Here is a 23,975-nt window from a genome sequence, read left to right on the forward strand (position 1 = left end):
CATGTTTGGTAGGAGTCACCACGTATCAATATATTGTCCTATTTAATTCTGACTTTCCAACTGTATTGCATTACAATTAGAAATATTTTTGCTGCCAAGCCCGACAGCAGGCTTTGTAGTGAGGGATGGGGCGGGAGCGTGTCCAAGCTGATAGGAGATGAACACTGACAGGCTTTGAGGGGCAGCCTGCTCTGACCTCTCCTGGATCCCCAAAGCAATGGAAATGCTCTCGTTCAAAGCGATAAAGTCTCCTCTCGGTGGCAGTCTGCGAGGACGTACAGGAGTTGGTTGTACAAGCTTTCATGTGGAGTGGGGGAGGTTTTGCCATGCAGTACCTGCAGAAGACAGGTTCACGTCCCAGCTTCTGTCACCAGTGGTATGTGGGTACACAGAGCAAAGCATGTGCAGCCCTGTTTGAAGGCAGGGGCTGCTTTGTGAAAGAGCTTTCTCATCTGGGTTTTTTTTTCCTTCACCGCTTCAGCTTCTCTGGCTTGCCTTTGAGATTTTTGCAGTTCATTCTGTCATTCCATGTCAAACAAAATCTCAGTGGCTTTGCCTTTCAGCCTTATGTGCTGTGTCATGGTCAATTTTTACCCACAAAAACATATGCCAGGTGCCTTTCCTCTCTGGGAGAAAGGTCACCTGTGACCTGCTGCTCCTCTAAGTTCTGTATTGTAGGAGAAAGGGAATACAAACTTGAAAAAACAAACTTTTCTTCTCAAGGAGCCACATGGAGAAGACAAGGGACAATGGGTACAAGTTGCACCAGGAGAGGTTTCTTGACATAAGAAATTTTTTACAGTAAAAGCAATCATTGACTGGAACAACATCCCCAGGGATGTGGTGGAGTCCCCATTGTTGGAGGTTTTCAAGCTGCAATTGGGCAAAGTGCTAGATAATCTCATCTGGGCTGCCTTTCCCACGAAAGGTTGGACCGGATGATCTTTTGAGGTCCCTGCCAACCTGGGTGTTTCTGTGGATCTCTGGAAGGCGGTCAGGAGCTAGGCATCTGTGTACAGCAGATGCACCCTTCGCTGCCAGGTCATCGGAGAGGGTCAGGAACCACTTGCTGGGAAAACGTAGCAGGAACTCCTGCTTTGAGAGTGATGGGCTGAAGGGCTCCTGGCTTCCCAGCCCACAGCACTTGTGTGGTTGGCACCTTGGTGCCGGTCCTGCCAGCCAAGGACCTGCTTCGTTCTTCAAAGCAAAGTGCACGTTCAGGAGATGTTTGATCTCCCTGCATGTGGAACAATTTCTGAGTAAAGTCTGAATTTCTTGTTTCACCAACATGACGTGATCCTCCTTTAACCTTTCTACATCTAATTTTTTCCTTATTCCCTTTAATCTTAAACTTGTTCTGTATCAAATCAGTACTGGGGTTTTTTGAACTATGTGTACAGTGATACTGTGGTTGTGTGTCTTCCATGCCTGCATGCAGTGGAGACCTTGCTAGGATGGGTTGGGTTTTTTTGAAGGCAAAAATCATGGTCCTCAGCACTGGCAGTCTGACAGCTCAAGGTCTTAAGAATGAAGATTCCAGCTTAGTCTCAGGTGTGCTCAAGAACAGCAATAGCGAGCCTGATCATAGGCCTGCGTAGCCTGGTAGTCTGCTCCAGTGTTGATCAACAGCAGTAACCCAGAGAGAAGGTGCAAGAAGAGCACAAGAACATGATAAGTGTGGTTTCACGTCATCCATCGGTCTGTGGCTCAGGGACTTAGAGCACAAAGAGGCTGTCTTTCACTTGATGCCTGTCCATGGGTTTGTCCAATCCCACTGAGAACTGCTGTACAGTTTTAGCATTTGCACTGCTCTGTAGTAAGGATTTCCTCTGTTTGATGTGTTGTGCAAAGAAGTATCTCCTTTTGCTTGGTCCGTTTTTTAAAACCTAGCATCATCTAAATTAATTTCATGCTCCCCAGCTCTTGTGTTTGAGTCCAAACTGTTGCTCTGTTTGCTTTACCGTACCATTTAGGATTTTACAGACTCTGATCATATCAGTTGTCAGTTCTCTCTTCCAGGCTGAATGACCCTTCTCGTTCCTCATTTAACGGCCATTCCATCCTTATTGGGCTTTTCTAGCTCATGTAGATGTATTTAGAGCCAGTATGAAAATGGCACACAGTCTTGAAGAAGTAGGTGCATGTATGTTTTGTTTCTCTTCTGTATTTCTTTCCTGGTAATTCCTGTCATTCTGCTTGCTTTGACCACTGCTGACCTGAGGCTTTTGTACAAGTGTTTATTATAATACTAAGATAACATTCCTCTGTGGTCATTGTCCCCTCTCCTACAAGTTGTCCATCAGCCCATGTGTTTTTCCCTGAATAACTTGGTATCATCAGCAAACTTCACCACTTCACTACGAGCTCATTTTTCCACACAATTTATAAATATGATACTTGGATATCCTGACAACCTCCTGATGTTCTTTGCTGTCAGATACGTTTTTCCTCTACATGCGTAATACCTGGCTGCTGAACAGGTCCTATGAGGAGCATCCAGGACATGCAGTAGGCAGCAGTTGGGTCTGGTGGCATTCAGCCAGGCAGGCTGACCGTGACATCTTCAGACTCTGCTTCTTTCTTTCACTATTGCAGAAACCATTAAAAAAAAAAAAGTTTCCAGAGAGGTGTGCTAAGGAGCTGTGTCACTATGTAACTCAGGAATGCAGGAGGGAGACCAGGTTAAGCTATATGTTAGTGATCAGAAGACCAAGTATAGCGTTATTTTTCTCAGGTCAGTCTTTCAAGGAGATGAACCGTCTCACACAATAAAATTGCTTGTGCCTTTGAAAACCATGTTGTCAGAGCAATTGTGCTGTCTTGTGTTTGGGGCAGATCCTGCCACCCTTTGAGAGCTCTGTTTATTTACATAAACCGAGGTGTATTTTAGGCAGCTGAGTGTGTTTGTATTTCAGGTAGGCTTTACAGCTGGGAAGTGTGCTGCCCACTAGCATGTCAAGCTTTGGTAGCAGTGCCAGCTCCATGCAAATTACGTGTCTCTGATGGGACTTGACCATGTTATGGTGTTTGTCATAAGCACACTGAATTTGGTTGAATTTCCTGTGCAACCATTATTTAAAGTAGGAGCACTACATATAAACTATATATATATATATATATATATATACACGCACACTATTGAAATAGTAGGGATGTGAGGAGTCTTCGTAACTGTCGATGGGTATTGCATAGTATTTGCCCAGAGTGACTGAAAACATCTTGTTTTACCAACAGACGATTAAAATGTTCTTAGCCTTATTGAGCTTTAGTTTTTTACAACTGGATAACAACTGGATAACATACGTTCTAAAAGTCCTGGCTAGGTAGCACTGCCCTGTGCTTACTGCAGAGGAACTGGTATTTCTTTTAAAAAATTTCTTTTCAAGTATTGGCCACATAACTGCCTCTTTGTATTTTTAGCATCAATAGTAGCAAAGTTCTAATGTGCAGTGATTACTACCAGCTTGGTAGTCATCTTCAACTGTGAAGGACTCATAGCAATATCTGATACATTTTTTATTTTAGTTGCTTCCTTCGCTTCTGCTCTAGGAGAAGAATTCCTATTCTGTATTTCCAATGGGTAATGTGATTACCCCTGATTTACTGATGGTCTAATGAATGTCTCTGTAACTATCTGGAGTTTTCAATTGCGCTTTCTTGGCAACGTTTTTCTTACCAGTCAGATTCCCTCGTGTTTTCATCACTTGGGGGAAATGAGATCTTTTGAAATGACGTGCCTGCATTAGTGTGTTGGACTGTCTCTGTCCTTACTGACAACAATACAGCCACATTCCCCGTGCCCTCAGCAGTTTGCCGTCTTCTAGTGCAGTAGTTAATTCTTTCCCCTCAAAACATGACCCACAGTAATTTCCTGACTTTTAGAAGCATTAAAGCTTTTGCTCATTGTCACATAAGGCTGCACATGAGCTGATGTCTTTAAGACTTACAGTTTCTTTCCATATATTATAGACAAAGCATGAGATTTACCTTGCTGGTTACCACATTGATTCAGAAGCAGCTGATAACTCAAAATAAAAAGATCTCAGTAAGTTTGAAGCAGACAGCTATGTGTGTTGAGGATGCTTTCCCTGCCTGTCCATTCTGTCCTCCTCGTGCTTGTCCTAGCAGTGCTGGTGGCAGTCAGAGGGGCGCAGGGAGGCTTTCCCGTTCCTTCCGCAAGCAGTGTGTTCTCCTCGGTGCCGTTGGGAGGCAATGGAAGTGGGGAGTGCCTGTAGCTAAGGCTGCCCAGCAGTCTTCTTTTAAAGACCTTTTTCACTTGCCAAACTTTAATGTTGGGGCTTGGTTGTCTGTCTGTCTGGGGAAGGGGGAGTGTCTTTTAACATCAGCAGGATCTCTTCAACTGCTGCTGAGAATAAAGTGTAGGGAAATTGAGGTTTTTTTGTCCACTTAAAAGTCTTATTTTACCAGCGTAATCCACTGCGATGGCAGTGCCTCAGCCCAGGACTTTGAATTTGACTGCGTAGTTTCTTGCTGAAAAAACCCAACCCCAACAATTTTTTGTTTCTACGACATTGTGCCTGCATTTCTGAGTGTCTGAGACTCTCGGGTTAGCTGGTTTGCAGCCATGGGTGAGGGCACAGGTCAGAACAACAAGAACAGGGAGCGCAGTCTTGGGGTCGGCAGAGAGGCAAGTTTTTAAGCGCTGTTCGTTTTTCACCAGAACTGTAAGTATCTCAGCTTGGCTCTTTCTTTGTTTTCAGTTCGGAGTTGTGGAATCCATTGTCAAAATGCGGGAGTTGCTTTTTTGGCTGGCCCCGCTGCAGCAGCCCTTGGGTGGCTGCGGAGGCTGTGCTGCAGCCTCTGCCCCAGCTGCAGATAGGCCCCATGCGCACTTGGGTTGTAGCTGACAAGATTTAATGTTTCTCGGCTATTTTTAATGTACATTTGCAAATTAATGAAAATTAGTTTGGGGTGTGAGTTGGAAGTGCTGTTGACAGTTAATTCCACATGTGGACCTTGCTGTTCCTGAGTGATCGTTCCCAGATGGAGTGAATCAGGAAGAGTTAATCACAAACAACTGTGTGAGGAAGAGCTGTAATACCTTCATTTTTATATTTTTTGACAGTGGTCTCTAGAAACTGGTCTCTCAACAGCAGAGAAAAAACTGAATTTAATCTTAGCTAAGTTAGCAGACCCTTAGCTGGACATGTTACAACCGTGTTTTAGCATGGCTCCTGGATCAGAGGCCGTTGTGCTGGGTGCTGTACACAGGATTCCTGCCCCAGGGAGTTTGCAGTCACATCACTTAAGTGATAGTAGGTAAAAGCAGAGAAGGGAATACAGGGAAACTGTTTAAGTTCATCTATACTGGCTATGCTTTGACCCCTACTTTAGGACTCTAAACGAGAGGCCTTTTTTTCAGCTAGGTACCCCAGAGCTGGTGTTAAATGTGATCATTGCCATCGTATTATCTTCATCAGTTTCTCTGCTTAAGTGTTATTTGGAGAATTCCTAAATTGTCTAAATCAACTGTTTCCAGGTTAACTGTGTGGTTTTACCAATGAAGAAAAATGCTACTTCGTGGGGTAAAAATCAGGAAGCTTCAGTGTAGTGGGTAATTCATGGTTCTTCTCCAAAAAATTAAACACTTGTGCTAGTGCTGTCTCAGCAATAAATGCATTGGCATCACTGCTGCTAAAGTCCAGGCATAACTGCTTATCACTCTCATGTGCTCATGACACACACAGTAATCAAATAATCCTCTTGTAGGCACTTGTGCTGTCCTTGGAGGCTTGTTTTCAGGCATGTGTGTCTTGGCAACAAACCCTCGTTAAGTGGATTAGTTGGTGAGACACCTCGCAGGCACAGGTGAGGTGATAGCTGGGAGAGTGATGTGCAAACCTTTGCAGGTTCCAGGTTGTGCTGCTGCGTAGCTGGGTTGGAGATCCTCTGTAATCTGGATACGAGATTTTTAAATGGCTTATTTTCTTTTATTAAAATGTATATGAGCAGAGACAAGGTGCAATAACAATGATCAAAGAGACCTGAGAGCCAATGAGTGAGTTGTAGGTAGCTCTTCAGACTCAAGGAGAAGAGCAGCTGTGCTGCCCTAGATGCAGTCACTCCAAGGTGATACGTGATGCAGGAGCCTAGCAGGGAATTCAAAGAAATGTGACCACATCTTCCCCTCTTTGAATGCCTACATTAGCTTCCTACACAATTCATGTTTGGCCACCTCTGATCTGCTCTGTGATTGAGTCAGCAACCTAGAAACATGTTCTGTTACCCCAAAAGAAAGCATCCAAAGCATACGGTCCCCCTTACATTGGCCTCTAAGTATCTGCTGTAAAGAGATGCTGAGGGTCAGCTGAGCTGCTCAGAGGACTCTCTCTGCCCAGGACTCTGGTCCGTGCCCTCTCTTTACTCACCCTGGGTAGACTTGGGCAGCCGTGGTGACCCTGCTGCGAGCCAGCATGCCTCGGTAGCCCTACGAAAGCAAACCTAGCGATAAAAAGACTGGCAGCCTTGTGCCTGATGAGCAATTTGAATCAGCTCATGGAGGAACTTAATGCATGCCGGGACAGTCTGAGGGAAGGGATGGGGCTGCTCATCTGGGGTGGGAGGTGTAAGACCTCCTTTTGATCACCACAAACCATTAGATGAGTTCATTTGCTCATGTACCTTAACAAACTTGCTGTGCTCCAGATACATTGTTCTGGCTCAGGAACACACGTCTTCAGCATGCTGTGGTATTAGTAAGCAGTCACAAGTAATACTCAAAAAAGAAGGTATTTTACTGAAGGATTCTGTAAAGAGGCATAAGAAGAATCTTTGCTGTAACTTAGGGGGTTTTTTTTTCACAACCATATGCTGCCCGAAGGGGGTTGCTTTGCAAGGAACAAAGTTGTATGGGGTGTATTTCAGTTGCAGGTGTGTTACTTCTTCAGAGCAAATGCTCCCTTACAGAATGAGTTATATAGTGATTGGGTTCTCTTAAAAATAAATTACTAAAAATACAATGATGCCAGTCACAACAGTCAACAGATGTTCCTTTGAGCTTTGTGGGCATCTCACACTTGACACCGTGAGGTAAAGCTTTGGGTTCTGACAGGCTCTTCAGGGAGGTGGCACTGCTTGAAAACGTACTCAACAGCAAGTGCCATTGGTGCCTTCTGTATGTGTGCGCTGCAATTTCTGTTATATATTTTTTTAAAACCATGCATTCCTAGGAATGCAGTGACTAACACAGGCAAATGCACTGGTACAATTTCATATGAGCAAGTGGGTTTCTCTGGTTTCTCTTGGTGTTAATTTGGCGTTGCTGAGCTGAACCGTTGAACTGTGTTGCAAGGTGAACATTTTTGAAAGAAAGCTCTGCATTTGTGCTGCTTCTTGCTTCTCAGTAGAGCTGCCTCTGTTTCTGCTTCCACGGTGCCTTATTGATGCTGTGCTTAAATTCACATCCTTGCTCTTGAGTGCATATTGGAAGAAATCTTACTGAAGCCTGTATCTCGTGTGCACAGGATGCCGGGTTTTGAGTGACTGTGTCTGTAGAGCTGCCAAATGCTTCGTGTGCCGGAGGTGGCCATGACCTGCCTGCATTTCCTTTCGCAGGCCGTGACAGCCAGAGCAAACTCACCGAGTGGGCGTACTGTTGCACAATTAATCTCTCTCCTTCTTCACACATGTGAATGCAGAAATACCTTTCATGCTCCTTTTTTAACTAAATGCCTGAAAAGTGAGGGAGAAGAGGTGCGCTGCTGCTTCTGCCTTTATATGTGTTCCTACGTGACAGCAGGAGGTGCTGGCACAGCAAAGTCCATGTCCTGCCTGACCTGCAGTTACTCAACTCAATGTCTGTTCTGTAGGCTGTAAATTTTCCTCCTAAAGGACTCAGAAGTCAAGGAATGACCTATTGAAATGGCAGGTATTTGCTGGCTATTGCACATCAGCTGAGATCCAGAGAAAGAGAATACCTGCAAGGACTGATAAGGGTCATTTTAGAGGCTCCTCGCAGCAGTTGCCATGTTCAAACTGAGCAACGAAAGGATACCAGGAAAGTGAACACTGTCATTTGGGTATTGGTCACGTCAAAACTGGCTGCTTTAGTAGATGAACGTTAGTGCTAGAAGCTTTTCTTCCAAGAAAGCATAAAATGTTGGCCCTTTTCAAAATAATTCTTACACTGGTATGCTCAGAGAAAGATTTTCTTGTCTTCCCTCGCTTTAATGGAGATGTTCTCCCCACTTTTATATCATCATAGAAAACCATCCACATAACAAGGTCTTTTCCTTGTGGGTCGACACATCCTCCTCACTCTCCATTTCAAGGCCATCATTGGCCATCAGTGTCAAGTGCACTCATGGAGTGCAGATGTCTCTCTGTGATCCCTCTTTGTACCAATCTCACGGCAGGAGTCACTTGGCTGCCTTTGATCATCAGATAAGTGGCTGTGAAGAAAACAGCTCTTCCACCATGCCAGGGTAACTCTTTTCTTCATCAGTGCTGTTATGCACAGCCTGTGTTTGTATCTTTCTGTCTTATCATGAAGTGGTACAGGTATTATTTATGAATTTGGGACGGGTTTTCTCCACTGCCTTTGTGGGGACCTGCAGGGACAGGCCTGAAGTACATGTGTGCTGTCACCAGAAACATGAGCACCTGAATTTTCTGTGGCAGTAAGTGTTGACAGGATGGACTGCAAGATTCAGTTCATGGTTTTAGCCAACTGGCCTTGACCTGAATAATTTCGCTTCTGCTTCTCAGTGTCCAAGAGGAGAGAAGTTTAGGTGAACTACTGAGTTCTTTGAGCTCTAAAGGTATTTTTTTTAGGGAAGAGGGAAGTGTTCTCAACATGGAAACTTGTATTTTGGGTAAAGTAACAAACACTGAAATCTTTGCAGTAATGTACTGAGACCAAATGGGGGCAGCTGTCAAGGTTGGTTGTCAAATGACTTTCAGTGAGCATTGGGTGTTTATCAACAGGGGAAATGAATGATTGCTTCTGTCAGCGACCTGGGCTACCATAGTGTGTATTGCGAATAACCCAGATTTATCACTCGCCCTTACAGTCTTGACTTTTTCCTAAAGGCACACATCTGCTATCTGTTTTTTTAACAAAAAACCCCCAAAAAACAAACAGAACAACTCATCGATGTTGGCTAATTTGATGTCAGCTAAAGTAATTAGCACTTATAGCTGTGTTTATGTAAAATACTTTCTTTCTCTTCTTCCTTCCAGTACAACAGCTGAAAAAATGTTGTTTGTATCAGTAAAATATCTCTAAATTCAGAACATTTTGATGATCATGATTTGACTTCTTGAACACCCAGGGTGCTGTGCCTTTGTCATCGCCATATGTCCTCCAGAAAATGTGAAAATGCTTAAGCTTAGGAATTGACAGGGGTACAAATCACCGAGCATTTCTTTTTACTATTTCTTTTAGTTTCATTTGTTTTATACATAGATTCTGAGCCTGCTGTGTTGGGGACTACTCATTCCTTTTGTACACATACTGTCTGTAGCAGGGTCTTCCAGTTTGTGGCTGCTGTTCTAGATGTGCTCCATGCTGCAAATAATAAATGCAGTCATGTGCCCTCCCCATGGTTGGGCTGAAACCAGAACTACTTTTGTGTCATTTAGGTAAGCCTGGGGTTTGTTAACTGGGAGATCTCCATAGCTGATAAAGCTGTGTGACAGAGTTGTTGTCTGAAATGTTTATAATGCTGATGGATGTTCTGTGCCTGGGCTGGAGAGTACCGCAGCCAGTCTGAAGGGCAATGTGCTTGGTCCTGCATTCCAAAGAGCTCCGCATTGACCTGTCCCTCTGATGAAGAGCCATCATTCATGGACACACAGAGTAGGTTTTGGTGGCAGTGTCTCAAGTATATGATGTAGAGTCTTTGGCTGCTGTTGGCATCTCAGGTCGTCAGACCTTTCTCTAAGTGATCCAATACTATACATGGTGTTAAGCTACTTAGTGAGAGCTGCTTGGTGCCAACTTTAATTCTTCACTAGAGCAGAGCTGTAGAGCTGTATCTTTCCTTTTTACCCCTCTTTCGTAAGGCGTTTGTCCATATTTAGCTGATGTTCTTTCCTAGAGTGGAGGAATTCCCCAGTGTAACCAAGGAAGCAGGTATGAATAAATTTACTCTAAGAAGGCCTTAGATTGGGAGAGAAAGAGGGTAGAGAGCTTAGGTGAGATCACCGAGCATGGAGACGTATGAGCGATCAGACACAGACTTGTTGGGTACATCAGCTTGTTTTGTCAGAGCTACCAGTGCAAGATACACTCCAGTCTCTCCATATGAAGCAAAGAGTTGATCTTTGTTATGTTTATAAAAATGTAATCTGATAACAGGAATGCATAATCCTCATCAGAGCAGTATAAATTTCAACTTTACCCAGGGTAAGTGCAGAGGGGGAGTTCTAGGAAGTTGCAATTGGACAGTATTTTTGGGCATTATTTCTTCCTTCATTTTAGCAAGGAACAGTCATGTGGAGGAGAACTCTTAAAATGGTTGTCTCACTTGTAAGTATGATACTGTTTTGATATGAATTCAAGGTTGCATTCCCATTCTGGTAAACTGCATACCTGTAGAAAAGAAGGGCATTGGATTAACTGGAGACATTTCTGTGCCTCTCAAAACATGTTTTAATTGCTTTCACTAGAATTTTTTTCATGTAATACATCTGGATCCCATTAGCTGTTTAAAATTGGGTTATTTTAAGCTTATGACTGCACATAGTTGAAAGGGGGGGTTATTGTATTTTTAGTTCAGCTTGACTGTACTTTCTTTCCAGATGAGTAAAGTGCAGCCTTTTCTTTCTGAATGTGTAGATTTTGAGGCAGAAAACCCCATGGAAATGCATGCAACCCCTTGAGCAGGAACTCTGGACCTACTATTTTAATTTCTTTTCATATTATACTCTCCCAAGCCCAAACAAAATCAGAGACAAAACCCCAGTAGAGCTCCTACTTCTGAGCTCCAGCCGGGATGCAGAGGTGAGTACCTAGTCCCTGTGCCCACGTGGCTTTGCACCAAGCTCTGCTGCAAGAGTGACGAGAGCAGGTACAGGGCTGGCAGCAGTGCCTGCCGATGGGATGCGTCTTGTGTCTAGATCATGCTGCATTTTGGTCCTTTTAAAGGCAAAGAGTAAATATCTCATGCCTGAAGACTCTACAGAAGAGCGCTGCTTCTGTGCCAAATAATAAATCAAATTTACGCTGGCAGCGGGATTACAGATTTCAGACTCCTGATGGGTGGAATGAATTATCAGGATGCATTACCCATTCATAAGATGGCATTGATTTCTGCAGCACATGCAGCCACAGCAATTTGTTACGTGATGCTCATGAAGCAGTTATCTAGCAAAAGGCTTTTTATCCCTGGTAGATTTTTTAATCTAATGCTCTGAGTATAAATTTAGCAGAACAATTTCATTGTTCCAAAATAGTTTGATTCCACTTACCCGAAGATGAGAGTTTCTTTTATTGCATAGTGTATTTGAAACTATAATTAGCTCTGATCTTTAAAAGATAAAGGATAAGAGATCCAGTAAAACCCCACAGTTCCAGGAACCGTTGTGCGAGCAGTTCAGAAGGCTGTGCCCTTTGCTTACATCACTGAGCCTGCTGCAGTGTCAAAGTACAGGGTCTGTGCGGTGTTTTTACGCTAGTAATATTTGGGTAGGTTGGTTTCGGTTGTCTTCAGCCATAGGTCATGCAAAAGACTCTTCTTGTCAGATGAATTTTAGTTTCGCAAACTGTTACATCTTTCTTTGTCTGATTTGAAAGTATTTTGACTCCAAAATTCTCTCAACAATTGCAGATATATTTTTCCTTTACTTCTAGCACATTTTTAATAGTCTTGTTTCATGCTGTTAAACAGTTAGCATGGTAGTCAAAATATCTATATGCCAGTATTTGGTAGAGTGAACTGTGAAGGTGGACCTTAAGCTGTGTGACCCTCTTTTGGAGCCACTGAAATAAAACTGTTGTATAAATGCAAGGTCATACTTTATGCTTGCTTTCTTCAGCAGTGTCCACTGCATCTCTTCTGAAACAAGCCTGAGAAAGCCAGCAGTCATTTCTACTACATCAGCTTAAGAAAATCTTAATCTTGATTTAGTAATTGCCTGAGTGCCTGCCAAAAAAGTATGAGTTCTGTCATCATCCCCATTGTTTGGCTGCAAGATCTCCCTCGGCTTTTCTGTTCCCTCCTCTCTGGCTCAGTGCTGCTCCAGGTGTTTTCCTGCCCAGTCCTGCAGCCAGCTATGCTCCATGCAGTGACAAGGGAGGATAAGGCAATGCATCAAAAAGTAAATTATTGGCTGAGCAAGCAAAGATCTCTACACTTCTGTCTAAATGTTGAGCTTAGAGGGACATTACAGTCATACAGTCAATCTTGCCGCCCCAAAGCAGGATCAGCTGTGTCCATGTATTTTATCATTGTGGTTTATCTGACACTGTTTGTGAAAGACATTAGCCAGAATATTATTATTATTAAATATCATCTTATACAAGTGAACAGATGTATACTGGAAGCCAGTGGGATTTCAAACAAATATCCTGCTACTTTGACACCTTAAAAGGTAAATAACCTTTGCAAGATGAGACATTGAAGAAAAAAAAAAAGTAAAAATATTTTGGGCATCTTCATCTTTCTGTTACTTTGTCTTGTGCAGTGTGCAGAACTGTGCTGGTACCTAACACCCGGTGAGAATTATGAGTCTTAGTGCTCCTTTGGTGGTAGGATGGACTTTAGCCAGTTTCAGCAGGCCAGTCTTGCACTGGGTGGTGACAGCAGAGAGTGCATGGTGGGATCTAAGTACCAGGGTGTCAGGAGACATGGGGCGTTCCTTCCACTATTGCCTTTGAAAACACCGGGAAAACGCACGATGTGGCACACTGTTGAAATGGACGTGTCATCAGATCGTACTTCAGTTGCCTCGTTTGAGGCTGTGGTTAATTAATGCATTGCTTTACCCAAGAGGGTCAAGCAGAAAGTCCTTAGCATTAACTGAATTGGGGCTCCTCGAAGGAAAGGCACGGGGCAGCGTCTTGATGAAACTGTACAGCCTAACTATTTCTGTTAGAAGGGATCCCTAGACTACATCCTGCATTTAATATTTGCAGCAATTTACTGCAGTTTTTCTAAAAGAATTAACCACTCATCTTCTTCAATAAATGATTGTTAAATAAATCTTACTACTTCTCTTTGCTGCTGTTAGCACAGTTTCTTTATAAATGTATAGAAGATAATTGATTGACCAATGGTTTAGAGTTTGCAAATCTTAAGGGAACCCAATACCTTGTAAAATGTCATCAGATCTTGCCAGACTGAAATTTCTAATTTAACTGTCCTTTAACGTAATTAAAGTTCTATTATAATTTCATTTCTTAGAAGAAATGCTCTTGTGTCAGTGACATTTCAAGTAAGAAGTCTAAAGTGTAAAGGAGTCTCTGTCCCATAAATTACAGCTGTAATTGACTGCAGACGGGTCTTCCTCCAGTATTTCTTCTTGCAGCTGGGACATGGGGCTCTACTGGATCCACTCTTAGTTTATCTAACAAATCGGGGTTTGTGAGGTTTGGCTGACACATGTTCTGCTTTATCTCATCTACTTTAATCTTAGAGAACTGTTAAAATTTCACCTGGCAAACTCTTCTCCCAGCCAAACCACCAGCAGGAAGCAATGAAACCTTGTGAATGAACCATCCAGTGCAGTGACTTCAGGCCAAGTGTGCAGAGTTATGGGGTTTTGTTAGCTATCCTGGCTATGGATACATATGTTTAATTGCTTCTCCAAGCCAGCACTCTCAAATACCTGAGTTTTTTTCTCAATGCCCATTAGTCATGTTTCTGTCCTTACTGCTTATTATCAAGGTGACGTCTCCATCCCATCTCTCGTATGCCTCTTTGGAATGAGAGGATTCTGTTTACTGTTTCTAATTCAGAAAATCTACTGAAATTCGTTTCTGTCAGATACTGGCCCACAGTCTTGCCTAATCTTTAGCTGCTCAAGGATATCCTTATTTACATAAAAACAGCGCAAAGCAACTCATCAAGTATTTTAAAATTGGAGTGTCTTACTGGATGCACTGCTTTCTGTACCTACTGCTGCAGCTTCTCTCCAAAAGTGCTCTTAAGATTTAAGGGCATGAAGAGGTATAATCTCAGCTCCACATATTTTTCAAATTACAAGAAAGCCTGAAGTGAAGACAGAACTAACTTTACTGAAATTCTGTTTAAATGTAAAGGAAACAAACTCAGCTTGTCAAGCCACATCCTTATGGGAGTCTGAATATTTTTCTACATGTGCATGTCTTTGTGTTACACCTCCGCTTGGCTGCGTGCAAAGTTCTTAAAAGGATGTAACCTTTCGAGAGCTTTTGGGTCCAAAGACCCAGGGGTGTCTTCTCACAGGTTTATGCTCCCATCCACCCCCCCCTTCGGTTTGGGGGCCCACAGCTAAGCTCAAGCTGCTGTGACTTGGTTGGCTTTCTCAAGTTCTCCTGTTTGTTCTTGTGAATCTGTTGTGGTTACAGCTGTCAGTCCAACACAGCAGCCGTTGTGGCACTGAGGGCTTTTACGCAGTCAGAGAATGCGCAAAATATAATGCGGCTTTATTGTATCAGCTCCAGGGATGAGTTGTCTTCCCAGGTGTGGGGCTGAGCCTGTGCTGCCATTCCTGGTTTTAAAATATTAGTTTTCTTTATTCAAAGACAGCATAAAAATGAAAATGTGACGAGAATATGAGGCTGGAGAAGAGTAGCCTGTATTTGGCTTAATGTTTCTATTTCACACAGAACTAGTAGTTTCAGCAGTGATAGGCTTCAAAGAGGATGTGGTTTATGTTCCTGCTATTCAAATGTCTCAAACCCAGTAACAGTCAATCTGCTTCTGTGCCTGGGTTTGAAATGTTAAACCAAACTTGTGTTTTCTTTGTGTTTAATAGCTACGAGCAAGGATTAGTTTTAGAAGGATGGGGGCACAGTGTTTGCCCAGCCGAAGGTTGTGTTTGCAGCAGTGGTGGACTGGGAACTTACCTGGCTGGTGTAAGAGTGAGGCCGATGGCTCTGCTGCTCTCTGGGTGATGACAGTGGCCCAGCAGCTGCAAGCATGGTGCTTTTTCAGCAGAAACGGGATGCTCAGACATGAAGCTACATCATTTAATTTTGTATGCTTCACTCATAGTCCTTCCTTTGAGGATAATACAAAATAGCTCACTATCCCTGGTTTTTTTTTTTTCCATGTCCTTCACCGTTTTCTTTACTTTCCTGAATCCCATCAAATTCTATTGATGTTGTGTGATCGGCACTGCAGTATGCAAGACAGTGGATGTGAATATGCCATAAGAATTTTATATATTGCCATCTTTCCATCCTTGCACATAGCATCATCTTGCTGGCCATTTTCATTCACCTGCCAGCCGTCATGGATCTCTGTCCTGAGATGACACAGTTCATTTAGTTTACCACAGGTTCTATGAGTATCTTGGGTTCTTTCCTCCAAAAATTTACTTACTACTTTTTTTATGCTTTACTCTGTATTTTTGGTCTTTTGTTCTCTGGGTTATATTTCTCTGTGTTTCCACACAATTCTCTCTGACCTTAACTAAACTAAGTATTTAATATTTTACTGTTTCCTGCCTTCTGGTCTATCACTAAGCTCTAAACTGCTCCCTGCTTAGTACGTGACCTTGCAGAATTTTTGCCGATTTCTTGCTTGATTACCATTTGATTCTGTTCTTTGCCTTCTGTCCCATCCAGCCACAGAGTTATGCCAATTCTTTGTTTTTTAAACAATAGCCAAATAATTTTTAGAAGCCTTTTGTTGAAAATCTCTGGAAGTGTGAGTAAACTCTTAGCAACAGACTTTCTTTTCTTCAGTTCTCTTTATCAAGGCACTCAGAGAATGCCAATGAGTTTGAGATCTTCTTTTCCTCTCCAGGTGCTGAGCAGACTCTGATCTTTTCCAGCATCATCTTATTCTTCTTGAACTCCAATTTCAACTAAACTGAGACAAATGCAAGTTTAAAAACATTCTTACTGCTATTTCAAACTACAGATATAACCTTTGCTTTCCAGGTCTTGGTGTAACATCAGGGGTTTCTTTTGCCTTTTAAGTGGTAATTCTGCTTGCTGTGCAACTGTGTCATCTTTTATCGTGTGCATGTATCATCTGGATATGGTAATCTTGTCAGTGACTTTTAAATGACCAGTTTCTTACCATACCGTTTTATTGTTATTGGTTTTAATGACATTTCAGAGTCTGATATTACCTCATCTCTGTTGTGTATGCCTTCTAAAAAAGTTGCTCATTTCATTTAATGTCCATGCCACATGTGAGAATTTTACTTTTTATAATTTGTTGTTACTAATTCTATGCACTTTATCGAAATGTTTCTTTCTGATGCTTACTGTCACTGCATTATTTTGGGGAGCTTCCCTTCTCTGTGGATACGGAGCAGGATCACACTGTGGCTATCGTTAATGAAGAGCTGGTGCCATTATCTCTCGCGTCCTTCTGCAACAGAAAGGAGTTTAGCTTAGCCTTGTGTATTGTAGAACTAATTGCTTCAGGAAGCAATAATTTAAATAGTTTACATGTGAATCTGTTTATTATCCCTTATGGTAGGGGTCACCCTCCACCCGCCCCTGCAATCAAACATTCTTTTGCTCTTCATTTTGTTTCCTTGATCTTACAGTGGGCATTATTATCTATACAAATTCACATGCAGATATATATATACAGATCATGAATTTGCTAACTTCTGTTGTTTTCTTTTTAACTGTCTGCCTCCATACCCAGTCTCACAGATCTACCTTTAGAGTTCATTGCAGGTGCAGCCATATCTCATTGATGTTCTTGGCTATGCGTACATAGTGTTTGTTTTGTTACGGTTATTGTGCGATGTAAGGCATTCCAATTAACATCATTTTACTTTTGTCTTTTTTTGTTGTACTGTTTCAGCCTCAGCAGCTAAACAGCTTTGACTAGCTCTAGTGTGCTGATGTACCTATGTAAAAAGCCAGGTAATGTGATGGGTTAACCTTGGCTGCTGGCCAGTTCGGTATATATTTGCCAAGAAAAGAGAGGCAAAACCGTGATTATGAGAGACTGAGTGGTTTCCCTGGCTGGCCACATGTCCATCACCCCACTGCTGCCAGAGCAGAGTATTTTGAGTATCCTATGGCAAACAGGTATATTCAAGCTACATGACCAGCTGTTATTTAATTCCCATCCCTTGTTTGTTGGTTGTAACATGACCATTTAAAAGTCTAAACCACCTGAAACTAGAAGCCTTTAGGACTCCGTGTGGCTAGGACTAGATTTCTTTAAGCATCTAGGCTCATCCACTGAGAATATGCGTTCATTTACTGGGATATCCTGTATATTCCCATATTTCTTTTTAGAAAGGAGCAAGTGATGTTCCACTTCCTTTGCATGTCATTTGTCTTCCTGCTCTTGTGGGGGATTCAGATTTAATCTGAGCAGAGACTGCTATCAATTAAGTGTCTGACCACAGGACATTCCAGATGAAGACAACCATTGCCTGTGTCTGTATTTCCAGTTAGATTTGAATTAGCTAAACCTGCATGAATCCGAAGCTTTTTCTCAAGCTGTAGTGTTGTTTGATAGCAGCTATTTACAAGATTAATAAAAAAAGACATGGACAAGAGATGAAAAATCTGAAGTTGGTCACAGGAATTGCTGTTGGCTTTCAGACAAAAACAACTGCCTTGGTGGTGGGGAGGAAATAGAAATGATTCTTCAAGCAAAAAGTAACATTCACTAGAGGTGCAGTTTTCATGAGCCTCATGAGATGATCTGCAATGGTGAGGACTGGCTAACATGCTGCAGGCAAATGTATAAAGGTCGGATTATGTTGTTTGGTTTTTTTTCTTGTAGTGTCATCTAGACTGTCACAGACATCCTCCCCTCAGTCAGGCTGCCCGTCACCTTCCATCCAGACAGGCAAAGTCATCTCCTCATCGCAGAAGCACAGCAAGAAGGCACTCAAACAGGTAAGCAGCCTAGTCTGCAGCCTGGTTTAGGGATCGTTGCAGTAATTTTATTTCTCTGGTAAATCATCTTTCTCGATGAAACTGCTCTCTGCAGGGAAGTAATTCAGGACTTCCTGGCTGTCTCATAGTAAACAGGGTTTTGCTAAAACACCTCTGTCTGTTAAAGGTGATGCAAAATATTGTGCTATTTAGTTCTTTGCTTTTTCCCTAAATAAGCATCTGGACTTTTTAAAATTATTATTTTAGTGAATGGATATAAGATGTTATTTCTTTTCGCCCAACCTATTGATGAGTGTGCTTAGCTTTCTATAGTCTGTTTCGGTAAATGAAAGGTCTCTTTGGGAAAAGAACTAAATTCACTGTCTTCTTCCCCTAGTTAGCGGCATACTTTCCCTTCCAAGGAATTCTGTTGTTGCAGTGTGTATGTATATATGGAGGGAAGAAGGGGAAGGAGAGCACACTGACTTTGCGTTGCACCTCTACTGGGTGTTATGAGAGAAAGAGCAGGACTGATTATTTTCCATTGTTGAGGAATGACTGTTGTGTAGATAGTGTTAATTGTGCACACATAGGATGGAGTGGGTAAGTGTTTGTACTTCAAATGATTTGTTTCTGCTAACGAAGAATGCAAGATGAATTATTCCCCTGTGTGTCTTATTTGCAGGTGTTTCCCCAACTGCATTGTTTAGTTTTCCATGGTCCTTAGAAAGGAAATGCTTTATCAGGGTTAGATTTACTCCTTAGTGAAGTAAAAATCTGTAAGGAGTTATGAATCAAGTTGCAGAGGAGGTGCTAGTCCAGGCATTACGGAAGCTTGTCACAGATGAAATCATGATGTGTTCCAGATAGATTTACCTTTTCTATCCCAGCCTGTTTTCCTGACTTTTTCCAGCTGAGAAGTGACACTCGGGATGGCATTCAGCTAAGAGAGATGCCTGTGGCCCTGGGAAAAGGATCTGCAGTGAGAGGGAAGGATCTAATTAGGGCATATCGTTGAGGAGAATATTACAGGTGAAGGCAATTGGATTAACTGGAGCTTTGTTTCCAGCAAGAGAGAGTTGAGTTGATGTCAAAATGAGATGCCAGCTTTAGAGAATCTTCTTGCTTCTTTATTTTCCCACTTGGCTGTTTCTCGACAGAAGCATCAGTGTTACTGTGATGTTGCTTGCTGCTGATAGCCGCACTAAAAAAGCGAGATTGTGTTGTCACTTTAGGCAGATTTTCTTCTGAAGTTCAGAGTCAAGCTTCCACTTTCATTTGAATCCTCAGAAAATTGCTTCTCACTAATTCAACAAGATATTAATTATACTCTTTGCTTTCTCCTCCTCATCCCTCTTTAAGCCTAGCTGGCAATCATTTCCCTCCAACATCCGCAAAGGCTTTTCTCTTTTAAGACAGTGATCAAACAGACTCAGGGTTTGTTGTAAACAGTCCTCTTTCCCCTCCCGTGCTCAGCAGTTCCTCTTCTTTTTCTCTGGTCTGCAGGTCCCCATTTCACAGAATCACAGGTTGGAAGGGACCTCTGGGCAAACCTACATTCCATTTCCAAACTTAGACTATTTTCAATCCTACACTCCATCTACTTTTCTCCTCTCTTCCCAGCCTCTGTCCTTACATGCCTAATAGTCTTCTACTCTTCATCTCTGAATTCCCCATGCTCTTGTTCCCACCAGCCTTCCCCCACCTTTATATTCATTCCTCTCTGTCTCTTTTCTCTCCCTCCTCTACCCCCCAGCTTTCTTATTTTGAGATGTCTACTTCCCAAGCATCCTTGTTCCAGCGCTGTCGCTGAAGGTAATGAAATATGTCAGAGCCAGTGAATTCAAAAATTTAGACAGTGTTCTCAGTTTCACTGTTAATCTCATTGGTTTGGGGAAAAAAGTCAGAAACCCTGAAAGAGAAATGGAGAACTACATGGAGGCCTTGATGTCAGCATACCATACCTGCTTGTACTTAACATTTCTGCGGCTGTCTGCAGGGCAAAAAGCTGTTTCTCGTGGTCATCATCTTCCATCACAACAGCTCTCCTCCCTGAACTCAACTCTTGTGGCCCACAGTAGAGCATCACATTGTAGCATAGTGAATAACTTGCCTTCCAGGCATGCAGGAAAAACAGGTGTTGCCAAAGAACACTATCACCATTCAATTGTTCTAACTTACCTGCCTGAGGTTTGCTCTAGCTTTGGATTAAATTAAGAACATTGCATGCCTAATCCCTTGCTTAATTTTAGTTCCAGTGGAATTCTGTCATTTTGACCAAATATCACATCTTCCACCTCTTCCTAAACATGGTTGCCATTGTGGTCAGAAAAAGTTATAAAGCATAGATAAAATGAGCAAATATAGATAGCAGAAAGGAGACAGCAGTGTTATGAGTAGAGGAGTAGGAAAAACATAAGATATTGAGTGAAACGAGAATTAAAGAAAGCTTTCATATTTTTAATTATGTCTGCAACCCAGATTATTTGCTAGCGTGCACTGCAGAAGACAGCTGGCTGGATTCAGCCCTCCTATCTTAAGTGCTAAGTAGTTATAATATTACTGGAGGGAAGAGAGAGCAGATTTCTAAGTGAGAACTTTTAACACTGGAACACCACGCTGCCACTATACTGACTGTAAGTATCAGGTCCTTCAAGAAATAAAGATCAGGATTTAGTTCATAAACACATCAGAGTTAAAACTGTAAAATACAGGTGAATAATATGGTATACACTGGTGTGCCATCACCATGAAGTATAGTAAGTAAGCAGATGGCTGCATTCTTTACAACTGTTTGGAAAAATCCCGAGTTAGAGGTTTGCAATATCTGAATCTAAATTGGCAGAGACATGTCAGTGCTCATCCTACTGGAAAGATGGAACAATCACGGGGAGAAAACCCCCTTAGTTACAGTGAGTGTGTGCTGATACAAAAAACCCACCACACTGAGACTCTGGAATTTATAATCCAGATCCAGAAAGATGGGAGGTTTCTCACCCGTCACTGGAAAATGCAGGTACTACTCTAATTCTTTCCTCTAATCCTTTCCAATCCACTGACCTCATCTCATCCTTTCCTAGCCTGAGCGGCCATCCCAGTGCCATCAGAATTCACAGAAACTCAGACTGGTTGGGGTTGGAAGGAACCTCTGGGGTCCCACTGCTCCAACCCCCCTGCTCAAGCAGGGTCGCCCAGAGCCACGTCCAGACAGCTTCTGAATATCTCCAAGGGGGGAGACTCCACAACTTCTCTGAGAAACCTGTGCCAGCACTCCATCACCCTCATAGTAAAAAAGTGTATTTTGTGTTCAGATGGAATTTCTGATTTTGTTTCCGTTGCCTCTGGTCCTGGCACTGGGCACCACTGGGAAGAGCCTGCCTCCCTCTTCTTCATTCCCTCCTTGCAGGCATTTATAGACATGGATTCGTTCCCCCTGAGCCTGCTCTGCTCCAGGCTGAGCAGTCCCAGCCCCCTCAGCCTTTCCTCATAGCAGAGTTGCTCCAGTCCTTCAGTGTTGTCGTGGCCCCTTGCTGGACCCACTCCAGTCTGTCCATGTCCCTCTTGTACTGGGAGAACTGGACCAAGCACTCCCATTGTGGCCTCGCCAGCACTGAACAGAGGGGGAGGATCCCCTCCCTTGATCCAGATCTCGTCATGGTGTTTTAAGATTAGAACTCAGACCCTCTTCTCAGATAAGGTTTATACCGTTGGCTTTCATTTTTATCCATTACACTTTTATCTGTTCTTGCGACATACATGGAATGAGTAGGGCTGGGGACTGGGTTGGGCTACACCCTACAAAAGCTCTCTGGATGGTGAATAGTCATTTTGTCACCTTTTGTGTGACGAAGGGAGCTGTACAGTACAGATTTTTCCCTGTTAGGTGCATCCCTGTGGGTTTTTAACATCGTTATCAGAGACTGTAGGCAGGTGCAGAGCAAGAGGTGGGTGCTTAGGAGCAGCTCCTGGTCCTGCTGCCGTCACCATCACCGTTGTCATCCACCGTGGAGCTGACAGGGAGGAGCGTGCTGCTGACATAAGGTCTTTGAATTACAATAAAAGGAGGTGCTGATGACGCTGAATGGCGCCATTTTGAACTACGCTCTTTCTCAACTCTCTAAAGCGGTGGTTTCCGCCCTTGACAGCGGGGGTTTACCTCAGAGCTGCCCTTTGTGCAAGCGCAGGTGTGCTGAGGAACATCTGCCCTTCGTTGAGGGAGAACAAAGGACAAATGAAAGGCAAACAAAACGAAAATAATGAGCCCAGCGCATGGGCATGGGCACAGGGGAGGGAGTATCCACGCGGGTCAGGGTTAGAGGAGATTTGGCGGGCTGGTGCTGGCGGAGGGGTTCGCCGTGCTCCGGTGTCCCTGGAGAGACCCTCTGAGAGAGAGACGCTTCCAGAGGCTTCTGCAGCCGTGGCGCCTGCAAGCTGCCGCCTGATTGGTGGGTGTGGGGTAGTTAGCGTTTTCCTGATTGGCTGGTTCCTGACAGGCGGGCTGGCAGAGTGGGACCTTGCATGGCTGGAGCTGAGGGGAGCTGGGACTGTGTGGGGTGTTATGGGGGAGCCGGGCCCGGTATAGGGTGTTATGGGGGAGCCGGGCCTGGTATAGGGTGTTATGGGGGAGCCGGGCATTTCCCTTTCCTCCCCTCTTGGCTCCCCCCCTGTACCGTACGTACAAGGAGGTTATCAAGAAGACAGAGCTCGGCTCGTCGCAGTACAGTGAAGGAAGTGGGGCGGTGAGGGACAACGGGCATAAGTTGAATGGTAATAAGGAAAAACAGGACATAAGGAGAAGCTTTTTCCCCGTGAGGAGAGTCCAGCATTGGAGCGGGGACCTGGAGGGGTTGTGTCTCCTCCACCCTTGGAGGTTTTCAAGACCCGGCTGACCAGAGCCCTGAGCAACCTGGTGGAGGCCAAGCTGCCCCTGCTCTGAGCAGGAGGTTGGACTTAAGAGACCTCCCAAGGTGCTTTCCCACCAGAATTATTCTATGATTATGGCAGGACTCAATATAAATTTAGATTTATTAAAGTAAACCCCTAAAAGTTATAACGTAAAGTGCAAAGCGGACACAGAATTTAAAGAGGTGTCTAGTGAATGATTGTTTTCTCCTCTTCCCACACATGCCTCAGCCACCATTGGCGTGGGCACCTCAGGCGCTGCATGACTGAGAACTGAGGTGACACGATGAGCAAAAGCAGAATTGTTTTACCTGAGCCGAGAAAAAAGCAGCAATTAAATGGCATACAGAATAGGTGAACCAAATACACTAAACCTGAAATATTTGAAGTGATTTGCATAATGGAAGTACGGTATTCAAACAACTCCCTGAACACACTAGCAGTCTTTGTACTTTAGTACTTTCTTGACATTCACTGTTGCCTGTGGTTCATCTTCAAACCAAAGAAGAATTTGTAAAAGCTTTCTTGAACTTGTTTATGGATTTTTGTTACTCGTATGAATGCCAGGTCTCTCTTTTTATCTCTCTCTTTTAAAAAAGCTTTTGACCTCAATAACAGGAGCTTAATTGTGCATTGCAGAGGATACTTCCTCCTCCTGATTTTTAATTTTGCTGTGTTTCAGTTTGGCTGAATGGTTTTTTAACCCGTGGTAGAAGTGGCCAAATAGGAACTATATAATAAATTGGAAAATAGGAATCTAAGGTGTCTATTCATTATCTGTATACTTTTGCTGTCAGTCTCCCTCATTTGTGTCTTTACAAACTGAAAGTCAGTCTGTCTTCTGTTTTCCTCATGTGGCAGATTCTGCAGGTTCCTGCATAGTTTTATTCTCTGTCCTAGTTCTAACTGTATTATTATGATTATTGTTGTTGTTGTTATTCAAGATGGTGATTATCTCTAGTTAACAGTCCCACTCATTTGTATATGTGCAACACAACATTTCCCGTTCCTTCCTATTTTGAAATTCTGTGGTGTACTTGATCTGTTGTAATTTATTCTGCAGTTAAGTTTATTTGGGTTTGGATTTCATTTTCTGAAA

The 23,975-nt window shown here is 43.1% G+C and overlaps 2 protein-coding genes across 2 annotated transcripts in view; both read left to right on the forward strand.

Moving 5' to 3' along the window:
• Window positions 1-5,466, forward strand: part of LOC104830749 (putative Polycomb group protein ASXL2) — an 80,301-nt gene extending 74,835 nt beyond the window's left edge. Inside the window, exon 7 of the transcript XR_774248.1 lies at window positions 5,456-5,466. The gene's annotated coding sequence lies outside the window, so the exon portion shown is untranslated. The remainder of the gene's footprint in view (window positions 1-5,455) is intronic.
• A 4,707-nt stretch (window positions 5,467-10,173) lies between these two features.
• The window catches only part of ASXL2 (additional sex combs like transcriptional regulator 2), a 38,250-nt gene continuing 24,448 nt past the window's right edge, over window positions 10,174-23,975 (forward strand). Inside the window, exons 1-3 of the mRNA XM_010565910.1 lie at window positions 10,174-10,227; window positions 10,900-10,966; window positions 17,880-17,995. Coding sequence (XP_010564212.1) covers window positions 10,174-10,227; window positions 10,900-10,966; window positions 17,880-17,995 — 237 coding nt within the window. The remainder of the gene's footprint in view (window positions 10,228-10,899; window positions 10,967-17,879; window positions 17,996-23,975) is intronic.

This window comes from Haliaeetus leucocephalus, unplaced genomic scaffold (assembly GCF_000737465.1).
Source record: "Haliaeetus leucocephalus isolate CR32 unplaced genomic scaffold, Haliaeetus_leucocephalus-4.0 Scaffold197, whole genome shotgun sequence".
NCBI lineage: Eukaryota > Metazoa > Chordata > Aves > Accipitriformes > Accipitridae > Haliaeetus > Haliaeetus leucocephalus.